Source organism: Castor canadensis, chromosome 14 (assembly GCF_047511655.1).
Source record: "Castor canadensis chromosome 14, mCasCan1.hap1v2, whole genome shotgun sequence".
Lineage (NCBI taxonomy): Eukaryota > Metazoa > Chordata > Mammalia > Rodentia > Castoridae > Castor > Castor canadensis.
In genome coordinates, this window is record NC_133399.1 from 154,731 (window position 1) to 165,000 (window position 10,270).

General features: G+C 60.5%; 1 protein-coding gene across 6 annotated transcripts in view; it reads right to left on the bottom strand.

Moving 5' to 3' along the window:
• LOC109698334 (protein unc-13 homolog A) overlaps nucleotides 1–10,270 on the bottom strand; it is a 44,554-nt gene that overhangs the window by 5,462 nt on the left and 28,822 nt on the right. For 2 of the 6 annotated variants that reach the window (XM_074053501.1, XM_074053500.1), the window contains 10 exons: nucleotides 9,468–9,551; nucleotides 8,789–8,866; nucleotides 8,520–8,608; nucleotides 7,980–8,132; nucleotides 6,838–6,961; nucleotides 4,497–4,535; nucleotides 3,586–3,615; nucleotides 2,360–2,416; nucleotides 1,996–2,076; nucleotides 1,471–1,618 (listed from right to left, as the gene is read on the bottom strand). In XM_074053501.1, coding sequence (XP_073909602.1) covers nucleotides 1,471–1,618; nucleotides 1,996–2,076; nucleotides 2,360–2,416; nucleotides 3,586–3,615; nucleotides 4,497–4,535; nucleotides 6,838–6,961; nucleotides 7,980–8,132; nucleotides 8,520–8,608; nucleotides 8,789–8,866; nucleotides 9,468–9,551 — 883 coding nt within the window. Of the gene's footprint in view, nucleotides 1–1,470; nucleotides 1,619–1,995; nucleotides 2,077–2,359; nucleotides 2,417–3,585; nucleotides 3,616–4,496; nucleotides 4,536–5,988; nucleotides 6,130–6,495; nucleotides 6,736–6,837; nucleotides 6,962–7,979; nucleotides 8,133–8,519; nucleotides 8,609–8,788; nucleotides 8,867–9,467; nucleotides 9,552–10,270 lie in introns of those variants that run through there. The other 4 variants (XM_074053505.1, XM_074053502.1, XM_074053503.1 and 1 more) reach the window with 3 other exon arrangements.

A 10,270-nucleotide genomic window follows, 5' to 3' on the forward strand; every position in this document is an offset into this window, starting at 1 on the left:
GAACCCGTCCTCCTGGGATCACAGGCCACCGCCCCTGCTTGTAGGGAGGTTTCTGAGATCTGCCAAGAAACACTTGGCACAGGGTGTGGGCGAGTTGGAGCCTGACACAAGTGGGTTTCTTCCTCTGACAGACAATGGACACGGAGGACTGCTGAGGGTCCATCATGTGCCAGGAATTGCTCACAATCACCCTACAAACCAGGGTCTGGTCCGTCCCCATTTTAGACAGGAAGAGCGTGCCGGATGGCTGAGCCGGGACCTGAGTCCAGCTCTTGATCTCCTGGGCCTGCCGGGGACCCCAGGCCTGGCTCGAGACGTCCCTTCCCCGTGTGGAACCAGCAAGCCGTCCTTGCTTCCCCGGGAGGCGGGAGGACGGGCCTTTTACTAGCCGGGCCGGGAGGGGCGCGGGTGGCGGGCGGGCGGCGCAGCACGTACCCTTCTCAGGATAAATGTCTTCACTAAGGGTAAACCTAGTCCCCTTTCCACCATGGACTAATGGGGAGGGGAGGATGGGAGGAGCAAGTGACAGGAGGAGATGGAGAAGTGTGCAAAAGTGGCGGGCGGAGGAGGTGCGGAGAGGGGACAGCGAGTGACAGGGAGGAAAAACAAGAGAGAGAGAGAGAAACGTCAGCTGCAGACAGACGGACAGACAGATGGCCTTCGGGTCCGGGAACACCAAGGACAGTAAAAGCAGCGAAGACTTGGAAGGAAAATGAAGCCGGCGACCAGGGAGGCCCTGGGCCGACTGTGGGGGGACAGGGCGATGCAGGCTAAGGGCTGGACTCCCCACTCCAGGTCAGGATGGATGGGGACCCGTCCCCTTCGCTGTGGACACAAAGCCTGAGGCCAGCCGCCCAGACCCTTGCCTGCTGCGCACTCAAGGCCAACTTTGAAAGGGGGTCCCCAGGAGGGACGTAGGACCCCGGAGCCCCACCCTCCAGCCCAGCACTGCGTAGGAACAGGAGACAGAAGCAAAGACGGAGGGAGAGAGGACTTGAGACATGGAACCCCTCCCCTCCCCTCCTCCCCAAGACGTCAGAGCGCTTTCCCCGGGCCCAGGACCAGAGGTCTCACCGGGAGCTGCCTATCAGTCCTTGCCTCCAGGACATCTGAGATCCCGCCCATCACAAACAGTTAATCCCCGTTCTCCCCTCTCCCCCACAGAGGTCCCGCACCCAGGGCTGTCAACCACTCATTGGTCCTGGGACATCATAATTCTACCAGCAGATGACAGTCACCTCACGGCCCTACGGAGTGTAGGATCCCACCTCTAAGAGCTGTCAATCACTCCCCGGCCCCTGACGTCAGAGGTCCCGTCCCAGAGCTGGTCCCTAGACACCTGCTCAAAACCACCTTCCGAGACCTTGGGGGCCAGAGGCCCCGCCCCATGCAAGTTGGCCGCTCATTGGCCATGACGTCACGGGGCGGGGCCAGCGGCTGCGCAGGCAGGGTGGGAGGCGCGCCCCTTACCCTGGGCCGACTGTGTCTGCACGAAGGTCTTGATGAGCAGGTCGGTGGCCTGCGTGTACAGGGACAGGGCGTAGCGCAGAGACTGCAGGTCCGGGCTCTTCTCCAGGAAGGTCTTCTTGAGGCCCACGCCACCCGCGTGGAAATATTGCTGTGGGGCGGTGGGGGAGGTGAGGCAGCGAGCGACTGCACCCCGCACCTTCGCTGGGCCGTCCTCGGCCTCACTGTGCCCACTGGTGCACAGGCCCTCCCGCTCCTGCCCAGTGGCTTATCCTCGAACTCCTATGCACTCCTCAAAACCCTCCTCCCGGGTGCCTTCCGCAGAAAGGCCTCTGCTGCTCCCCCTTGGATCGGCCACCGCCATGCATCCTCCTCCTATCCCGGGCCTGACCTCTGAAGCTGAGCAGGCCTGCACCACCGTCTTGTCCACCCCAGGAACCGGAAAGTGCACAAATGCAATGACTTCAGGGCTCCAGGGTGAGCCGAGGTGCTCATCCGGCCCATCCGGCATAGCCTCTGGCCTCTCACCTTGATGGTGTCCAGGGCCAGTTCAACCACTGCACACTGCTTGGGGGTCAGGCTTTTGGCTTCTTCTCGTACCATGTGGTCCTGCAGGGGCAGGGCGGGCAGAGCAGACCCCACCGTCACGGTCTGTCTCTGGGGCTCATACCTGCTAAACTTGGAGGGTGCACTGTGGGTCCCTCTTTGCACAACCTGGCACCTGGCATGGGACCGAGCTGCACCTGAAGCTCAGCCGTGCACAGTCCCCAACTCGCTAGAGCAAGTGACCCGCCTACATCAGCAAATCCGGCTCCCTCTCTTGCTCGTGTGAAAAGCGGCACCCCGGGACCCCCGCCCCATGGTTGGCACGCCTGCCCGGCCCCTCACCTACCTTGAGCTTGGACAGCTGGCCCAGCTCCTTAGCGGCATTGAAGATCATCTGGGTTCCCTGCAGATAACGACAGACGACAGGGGTTAGGGTGGTCCCCAGCCCAGCCCTGGCCACCCGATGACACCCAGCCCTGGGCACCACGTCAGTTCTTGTTCAGAAGTTCTGCTCAGGGAGATAGTTGGTCAGAGGACAGAGGTCTATGGTCCCCAGAACTCCCAGTCCAGTGGGGACATTACCCAGCCTCTTGCTGCCCGTGACCCCAGCACTGGGGATAAAGTAGAGAAACGGGCAAGGGTTGGGCTGTGGAGACAGTGGGCGGGGAACCCCAGATGAGGCGTTAGTGGGCATCGCCTCTGGAGTTGGGGCCCCGGGACCAGCACAGGTGGGGCCCTGGTGGAATGTACCCTCCCCACGACCTGTACCCTCCAGGATCCACCTTGTAATCTGGGGGGCTGTTAGTTTGACCTTTAAAAGAAAGACGACTTCCCTGAACAAGCCTCCATAAGTGACCCCCCTCCAAAAGACAGACAGGTGGGCCTGGGTTCAAATGCCAGCCTTGCTGTGTGGCCATGGGCAAGTGGCTTGACCTCTCTGAGCCTCAGTTTTTCCATCTACACTGTGACTTCCAAAGGACTCATTTGCTTCCCTGGTCTCAGTCATGGGCACTGCTGAGGCAGACAGCGTGCTGGCCTAGAAGCCACAGGCCCAGCATCCCCCATTACCAAGCCGGGGGAGCAGGCAGATCCCTCGGCTCTCAGGGCAAGCAGGGGTACCCACGTCAGCATGGGGGCAGGGTGAGTGTCCATGAGGAAATGAGTCTTGCGACCCTGGGTCCTGGGGTGCCTTAGGCGGGGAGGGACCCACCCAGAGGTGGGGTACAAGGAGTCACTTTGTTTACCAGCTGTCATCACCAGTCCTGGCTGGCACTACTGCTGTCAGCATTACTGCTGTCTCAATGATGTGCTCGGGGTAAATCCAGCCCGTGCCCACCCCAGCCTCTATGCTTTTCTTTCTTGTGATCCCCTAAGGTTGTTACGAGTGACATTACCCAGAGAACCGCTACCTGGGCCTCAGTTTCCCCTGTGCAACCCACCTGCAGTCTGGTGGGGAGCAGGGCACCCCCCCCACGAGCAAGCCAGACAGACAAAGGAGTAAGTCACAGACGTGGAGGGCGGGGTGGGGTGGGGAGGGTGGGAGCCAGACAGACAGGGAGAGGCTCATCTTACGTCTGAATGGCTTGGCAATTTCACCCTGCCCTGTGGAGAGAATCAGGCGGAGGTCAGAGTGCAGCCGGCCACTGGCGGGACACTCAGCGGGACTTCCCTGCCCCTCACAGCACGATCCCACGGCACAGCCCAGGAGCTCCCTCCCGGTTCCTGGACCTGACGCTGGATCCCGTCCCCAGCTAAGCACTTTCCCTTGACCACAGGGCATTCTGCAGGCGCCCACCCACCTCCTGGGACATGTGCCTGATCCCACAGTGGGCACTTGGGGGCAGGGGGTGGAGAAAGGGGGCTTGGGGTCTCTCCTCCCCCAACCCCTAAGCCTTCCCCTGCAGGCCTGATGCTACAAAAAATGCACTGACAAGTCCTGCAAGTCCACTCAGCATGGAGACGCACACACCGGGCACCTGTGCACATACACGGACCTTCTGTACACACACAAACACGCGTGCAGAAATCACCCCAAATAAGCACGCACGCACACTATCACACAGGACCCACCCACCCTAAGCCCACATGAATGCAGTTACACGTGTTCTGCATCTCACACCTCAAAGGTGCCCCGCAGCCCACACCCACACGGCTGGGACCCCACGTGGTTCTGCCCAAGTGCACATGTAGCTCCACCGCCCCACGACCAACACCACTAGAACAAGACACAGCATAAAAAGCCAACGTGTGCCAGTCCAGGGCGAGGGGCCCTCAGGGAGGACACAGGTCAGCCGAGCCCAAGCTGGAGCCCCTGGGTGTTGCTGGGGGGGGGGAGGGGAGGCATCTGTGCACACGAACTCGTGTCCCCGTGCACGGGTCTCAGATGTGACTAGTTAGGGCTCCTGTCTGCTGCCTGTGACCCCAGCTGACCTGCCTACCCATGCAGATGGACACACAACCACACGCACATGGGACCTCATTACCTTTTCTAATCCCTTGCCATGCTTTCTCAAGAGGGTGCCCTGCAGAGACAACGTCACAGGGTGATCAACCAGCCATCTGCAGAGTGAGACCCAGGAGGTCCACTCCTGTCCTCATGGGGACGGGGGACTCTGCACTGCCCAGAGCCAGTGACCAGGCTGCATGGGGATGGGGGGAGGGTGTCTTAACGGCTGACTCTTAAGGACGGGAGAGAGTGACACAGGTAAGTAGACAGCACACAGATTAGAGAGATAGAAAGATAAGAAATAGAACCAGAGAGCCAGAGAGAAAAGTCAACCCAAAATATAACCCATTCATATTTAGTGCACACACAAGGCTGCCAGTTCTTGGGGTCACAGGCTCCATATTACACCTGACCTTGAATCCTGAGTGCTCACCGTGTGGCCTCGAGTAGGAGCCTGGCCTTGTGGACAAAGATGGAATACTAGCATCCACCTCACTCAAAGGGTTGTCACGAAGGGAGCTGAGAGCAGCGTGACAAAGTCTGGTGTTACGGTGTTGCTGCCCTATGAACCCCTTCATCTTTCTCCTACCCTGCGCTGTCTATGGCCCCCGGTGGCCAGGCTGAGCCCTAGGCTGCGCCCACCAGAAGGGAGGTGCGCGCCTTCTCTCACCCTTGGCGCACAGCAAACCCGCAGTGCAGTCTCTCACCACCACACGTCTCTGCGCCATCACGGTTGGACTTTTTTTTTCAGTACTGCGGTTTGAACTCAGGGCCTAAATCTAAGCCACTCCATTAGTCCTTTTTTATGGTGGGTGTTTTTTTGAGATAGGGTCTCACAAACTATTTGCCCGGTCTGCCTTTGAACCATGATCCTCCTGATCTCTGCATCCTGAGAAGCTGGGATTACAGGCACGAGCTACCAGTGCCCGGAATGGATGTGCTATGGCCCTACAGCCGCCCTGACAGACCCACTGTGATTCACCCACTTTCCAGACACAGAAATGAAGGGGGTGGAGGTGAAGCAATGCCAAGGTCACAACAGTGGGGAGCAGGATTTGACCCCAAGTCACCTGACCCCAAAGCCCCCGCCACACGGTCTCCCAGTGGCCATTGGGTGTGTCTGGGGTTCGGGTGAGGATGTGTGCAGAGGGAGGGCAGAGGCTGGGGACAGAGGGACGGAGTGTGCTGGGGACTTCCATAAGGCAGAGGTGGGGGCTGCAGCTGAGCAGGTGGGAAGGGTCCTCGTGGTGAACGCCTGCATTAGGGGGACCACTCACAGTCCAGAGCCCAGGGGGAAGGCCAGAGGGGGGCCCTTGACTCTGAACACCTCCCTTGCTTTGGGGAGACTCAGGCATCTGGTGGCACTAGCAAGGGACCCCACTTGAGGGTGGGGACCATAGTGAGACCTGGACACCCGGGTGGGCACAGGCAGGAGCCTCCATGGACAGTATGGGGTGGGTGTGGCCTCACCGGACTGTGGGCGTGGCCTCTGCCCTCCCAGCCCCGCCCTCTCCATGCCCCGCCCCAGACAGACACAGGCACATCTAGGCAGGGTGGGGGCCGTGGGGTAAGGAGGGGACACTGGGGCAGATGCAGCGACGCGATGGGCCGAGTCCAGACACAGAGCGACGGACAGACAGACGGACAGACGGGACTCTACTTACGATCATCTGTCAGCCGGAGGGGTGGGGTTGGGGGAATAAGGCACCATGAGTGTCCCAGGAAGGCAGGGAGGGTGGGGAAGATGCCAAGAGGGGAAGGCCCAGCAGGGACAGAGTCCTGGCCCACCCGCCCCCCACCCAAGCTGCCCTATTTGCCAGTGTCTACCCACCCCAGAATCCTCCCACTCTTGTGTGGGTCCAGGCTCAGGCCATGCTGTTGCAGGGCTGTCACCTCCCTGGGACCTGTGCCAGCCATGTCCCTATCCCTACCCCCACCTCTACTTGGCGGCCAGCTCAGTTCCTGGGAATTGCAGCATACAGTCTGTTTTTTGGGCCCCGCTGCCCTGACCTTTGCACATGACCTCTGACCTATATGTCCTCTGGCTGACCTCTAGGAACTCTCTGGTCTATGGGTCTGACCCCCAAGCCCCTTGATGAACGTGCTGACCCCCATGACTGCTGTGACCTGTGCTGGCCCAGGGCCCCAAGCTGACCCTGCTTCTTTTTGGTACCTTTTATGTGCTTGGAAGTCTCTTGAATCTACTTGACCCTCCTGGCCTGGGAACAATCCCACATGACCGTGGATGACCCCTTTGGCCATGTGTGACCTCTGATCTGCGAATGACCTCAGAAGGGGTGGCTTCTGTCACTCTCAGGTGGCCTGGCCTTGCTGACCATTGCTCCACATGCCCCACCTGCAGGTGCCCTGGGCCTCACCGTCTGGTCGGTGAGCGGCGGCAGCACGATGGTCTTCTCCATGGTGTTCATGACCAGCCGCCACAGCTCCTTCAGCACCCGCTTCAGCACCGTCTTCTCGCAGATCTTTGCAAACAGGGTCAGGCTGTGGGCGGGGGCGGTGTGAACACACAGGCCCGGCAGAACCACTGCACCCCAGGCCTCGGATGGGGTCCCGTGTGTGCCGTGTGTGGAAAAAGGATGAGTGTGAGGACAAGGTGTGAAGGGGCTTCAAAGGCCTGGGCCTCACCATGAAGATGGGGCAGTAGGGAGTCATGGCATATGCAAGGGAGGACACACAGATATTCATATTTGAAACACTGTAGAGAAGGAACTGGAACAGGACGCTGCAACAAGGCACAGAGAGGGGGCTAGGGCTAAGTCCAGGAGGGACAGGAGGGGCAGGGAGACTACAGAGGGAACACAAGAAAAAAATGGCAACTGGACCTATGACAAGTGACATGATCCACCCACCACCTGACACAGCCTTCTAAGAAACCATTTCCTCAAATTTTCTTCAGTTCTGGCTTCCTCTCCTTTAACTCCATCCACCCTCTCACAGTTCCATCCATCCACCCGTCCATCCACCCACCCGTCCACCCGTCCACCCATCCATCCACCCGTCCACCCATCCACCCACCCACCCATCCACCCATCCACCCACCCATCCACCCATCCACCCATCCATCCACCCATCCATCCACCCATCCATCCATCCACCCGTCCATCCACCCGTCCACCCACCCACCCACCCACCCATCCACCCATCCATCCATCCACCCATCCATCCACCCATCCATCCACCCACCCATCCGTCCACCCATCCACCCGTCCACCCATCCACCCACCCACCCATCCATCCATCCACCCACCCACCCATCCATCCATCCACCCATCCATCCACCCATCCATCCATCCATCCACCCATCCACCCATCCATCCACCCACCCACCCATCCACCCACCCAGCCATCCACCCATCCATCTTTCCATCTGTCCATCCCCCCATCTACACAGATCACTTGCCCACTGATCTTGCAGTTGTTTACTGGTGCATCTTTCCATCCCTTGCCACTCTGAGGCCACCCCACACAATGCCCGTCTGCCCTGTCCCCAGTGGCTCACTTGCTGTCCAGCAGGTCCATGATGGGCTGTAGCACATTGTCGGCGTCCTGGGCTACGCTGCTGCAGGCGCTGGCTGGCACGTTACCTGTGCCCTTCACCTGGCTCAGAATGTCCCCCATCTGCTTGACGCACTCCTCGATGTGGGGCTGGAAGCTGTAGCACAGAGCGAGGGCTCAGAGCAGCTCTGTCTCCCAGGGGACGAGGACACATGCCGACCTGCAGGCCTTGAGCGCCTGTTCCCAGCACAGTTTGTCTGCCTTATTCACTTTCTTCTCAGGCTCCTACCCAGGCCCTGCTGTGGCCCTCAGTCGTACTTCAGATAAACAGACTAGGCTCAGAGAGGTCAAGTGATGACCCCGGCCACACAGCCAGTGAGCAAGCGGTGAAGCAGGGTGCGAACCCTGCTCACCTCCACTCTGTGGCAACTGCAGCTGTGCAGGGTCAGAGCCTGGGAGTTGGGGGGCTGGGGAACTGGGGGGCCTGGGATCCACAGGGCCTGGGTCGCCTCCTTCCCAACGCCCACCCTACAGCTGTCCCCACCTGGTGGCAAACACACGGCTGAGTTCGTCCAGGACGTTGTTGAGTTTGACCTGAAGCTCCTTCAGGGTGTCACTAGCCTCGGCGTCCAGCTGAGGGGATGGGCGTCAGGTCAGGTTAGCCATCCACACGTCTGTGCTGGGCATTTTCCTATTGGCTCCAAAGAGGGACCCCAGGGGCTGAGAGGAAACTGAGGAACCGAGTGACATGCTGCAAGCTGCGAGCACTCCCTGGGCCTGCGGGGGGGACAGCTCCGGCCGGGGGCCTCTCACCTGCTTCCCACCCATGGCCTCAAACATCTTCTCCAGCTGCACGCGGAGCTGCTGCGTGTTGTTCATGAGGATGCAGGGCTGCGGACGCAGGGCGCACAGGGAATCAGGCCCCCATGTCCCCAGGAACCCACCCCAGGGGCTCGGGGGCCTCGGGCTCGGTGTCTGGGGGAAGTGGGGTCCCCGAGAGTCCTCTGAGAACGGGAGGTGGCAGGGATTGGCGTGGGGAGGAAGGGCTGAGGTAACACCCCTGGAGGGAAGGTGGGAGCAGCGGAGGGAGCCCAGGCGCAGCTCCAGGGCCAAGAGCTCACACACTCACCACGGCCAGGCCAGGCCATGCTGAGGTGTGCGCCCAGCCACAGACGCACACGCTCTGAGACTCAGACACACAACACACCCGACCAGACACATGGATGCTTATACACGCAGACACACGCCACAGCCCACTCCCACCTCTGCACGCTCACCGCAGCCCACACCGCTCAGCACAGCGAGACGAGGTACCACCAGCCGCCACCCCGGGCGTGCAGGGCCACGCACCGTCACACGCTCCCAAAGCGCCAGGCCACACTCACACAGCGCCCCTTGTCCCAACAGCGGTCAGACCTCACACGGGGACATGGGGACCTCAATGCTAGGGGTGCGGGTGGGGGGGGGACAGGACGGGACGCCTGCAGGTCACCACTTTCTCCTTCTCCTTGGAGCAGTGCGAGGCGAAGTCTTTGGAGATGATGTCTGCATACTGCAGGAGCACGTTACAGATGGTCTGTGGGGACACAGGGGCCCTGAAGCACCTGAGATGTCCCTGGGCCGGAGCCCCGCCAGGGACAGCCATTGACACGGACACACACAGGGGAGGGCAACAGCTTTCTGTACATTGGGCTTTTTTTTTTTTTTTGGCGGCACTAGGGTTTGAACTCAGGTCCTCCCATTGACTAGGCAGGGGTTGACCACTTGAGCCATTCCACCGACCCTTTTGCATTTCTGGTGTCTCGTTTTTCCTGGGAGACCTTGGGCTGCGATCTTCCTGCCTCCACCTCCCGAGGAGCTGGGACGGCAGGCGGGACCAGCAGGCCGGCCTGGGCATTTTTGCTTTGTTTTGAGACAGGGTCTCACTGCGTAGCACTGGCACTCGCCACCCTCCTGTCCCCCGCCTCTCACGTGCTTCAGTCACAGACCCTGCCCTTTACGAAGCTACGAGGCCAGGAACCACCCATGAGCCCAGCCCTAATCGCCAGCCTGACCTAGTCCCAAACTGAGACCCAGTTCCCGCTCCAGGTTCCGGTCAGCGCAGCCCAGACCTTCCACTGGAACCAGTGACCCCGACACACCACCACTCACCTCTACTGTCCCTAAATCCCAGCGGCCACTCCACCCTCAGTGCTACCTCAACAACCACCCCACAGCAGGCCGAAACCCATCTGGGCCCGGCCTCCAACGGCAAGCTCAACCCCAACCTGAACACATCAAAGCCGCCTCCGACCC